Raw genomic sequence first — 2364 nt, 5'->3', positions numbered from 1 at the left:
ATATATTGGAATATTTGCTTTAAAAAAATGTATGTTCTCTTCCTAGGTTTTTCTTAGCTCTATTTTTTTCCTATCTTTTATTATGGAAAATTTCAAACTATCCAAAAGTTTAAAGAATAGTTTAATGAGGTTCCACATACTTGTTATGCACGTACAGTAATTATCAAATCATGGCCCTTTTTATATTTATTTTTTCTTCATTCCTTTTTACATTGATTCTGTTCCGGTTCAGTAGTAAAGTTCGCTCTACTGGATGATGATAAATGCATTTCGACTGTTAATACAGGTTCAGTATCTCTAATTCAGAAACCCAAAATTTGAAATGCTACATAATCAGAAATTTTTTGAGCACCAACATGGTGCGCAAAGGAAATGCTCACTGAAACATTTTGGATTTTGGAGTTTCAGCTTAGGGATGCCAAACCAGTAATGCAAATATTCCAAACTCCAAAAAATCCAAAATCCAAAACACTTGCAGTCCCAAGCATTTCAGATAAGGGATAGTCAACCTGTATCTACTTGATTCTGCTAAATACATCATCCATAAAAATCAGAAGACTAAAGGAGATTATTTGTTCTTTTGTTTACTTTAACACATCCAGAAATAATAACATCTCAATTTTATTAGGTTGAAATTCCAGTTTTACAAGTCAAAAATGGATGAATATTACCAATTTCATGTGGTTCAATCCTGCAGTCAGAAAACTCTTAATATATGGAACAGTAGTTCTCAGTCTGAAGAATATATCGGAATAACCTTGGAAACTTTTTAAAAATACTCAAAACACTACCTACCATATCTAATTTCTCCGAAGTTGAAGTCCTAACTTGTATATCCCCTCAAAACTCCCCCAAGTGGTTCTGGTATGATTAAGACTACTGTCTAAAGTAATTCGCCCCCCAGTTTAAGTTTGCGGAAGGTAAAGTAGTGAACAGCCACACCATGTTGCCTGTGCTGGGCAAGTGTGTGCACATGGAAGTGCCTTGCACTGCGAGTGGTTCCCCAAATACTGGCTGAATTCGGATCTGTGATAAATTTTGTCTGAATTAACTTGAGTCATAGGATCAACATGGCCTGGTAGCTCTCTAATTGAAAGAAAATATTTCTATTCTTCTGCATCTCTCTTCCAACTCATTTGCCTTAAGATCACCCTAATAAGAATATCCCTTTCTGTCTTCTAAATTCTGTGGTTGAATTCTCCATTACTATGTTGTTTTTATCTGGGAATGAATATCTTCTGCCTCTCCCCTTCTTCTCACAGCTACCAAACTTTCAGTTAAATGGAGCAGATACTAGGTACCATCACTGCTGTCCTGATCATTTATTCTGAGCTCTGCAAGTAAAATGTGACCCTAAGACACTGTATCATTTATCAGTGCATCTTGAATTTCTTATTCCAGTTTCTTTTCTTTTTTCTTTTTTGTTAAGACAGAGTCTTAACTCTGTCACCCAGGCTAGAGTGCAATGGTATCATCATAGCTCACTGCAACCTCAAACTCCTGGGCTCAAGCGATCCTCCTGCCTCAGCCTCCTAAATAGCTGGGACTACAGGCATGCGCCACCACACCTAGCTAATTTTTCTATTTATAGTAGAGACATGGTCTCACTCTTGCTCAGGCTGGTCTTAAACTCCTGAGCTCAAGTGATCCTCCCACCTCAGCCTCCCAGAATGCTGGGATTACAAGGGTGAGCCACCACACTTGGCCAGTCCAGTTTCTTATACCACTGTGGGTAGCACGCAATCTCTCAGACTCGGTCTTCTTTTATTTGTTTTGACTAAACTAAGAGTTACTCTGTCATCATTATAATATGACCTTATATTAACTGAGTATTTTTAATTTTTACATTTTTTTCAGGTATCCAAGAGAATCTAACAAATTAATAGACCTTCCGGAAGATTACAGCAGCCTCATTAATCAAGCATCCAATTTCTCGTAAGTTTTGATATTAGAGCATTGAACATTCCCTGCCACTGGAAACACTTACCTCTCTACAAAGAATTTGAGAGATTTTGTTACTGCTCTTTGTTTTGTTTGGGTAGGGAAGTCATAACATCAGTAGTACTACATACTACCTAACTTGTAAAAGCATCATTCCACCATGCATCAGAATAAGATACAGAATAAGGATGATAGGGGGCAAATTTGAGTCACAAAAGGTTATCTAAATATTAATAATAATTGTACTTTAAAATAATAAGAACTTGGCATACAAGCAGCATAGAGAATTAATACAGTAGTATAAGAACTTAAACATTACCTAGACAGTTGAAGCTCCCTGGCTATCTCCTCTCTGTTGCCTCCTCTTCCTTCCTTCCCCTGCGGATATCTACTGTTCTAAGTGGAGTATTAAGCATTCCTGTG

The 2364-nt window shown here is 36.9% G+C and overlaps 1 protein-coding gene across 1 annotated transcript in view; it reads left to right on the top strand.

The window, feature by feature from the left end:
- Window positions 1-2364, top strand: part of UBR2 (ubiquitin protein ligase E3 component n-recognin 2) — a 195953-nt gene that overhangs the window by 188824 nt on the left and 4765 nt on the right. Inside the window, 1 exon segment of the mRNA XM_012640800.1 lies at window positions 1858-1935. Coding sequence (XP_012496254.1) covers window positions 1858-1935 — 78 coding nt within the window.

The sequence above is a fragment of the Propithecus coquereli genome, unplaced genomic scaffold, assembly GCF_000956105.1.
Source record: "Propithecus coquereli isolate 6110/MARCELLA unplaced genomic scaffold, Pcoq_1.0 Scaffold158, whole genome shotgun sequence".
Classification (NCBI taxonomy): Eukaryota; Metazoa; Chordata; class Mammalia; order Primates; family Indriidae; genus Propithecus; species Propithecus coquereli.
This window is presented reverse-complemented; position numbering and strand designations above follow the sequence as displayed.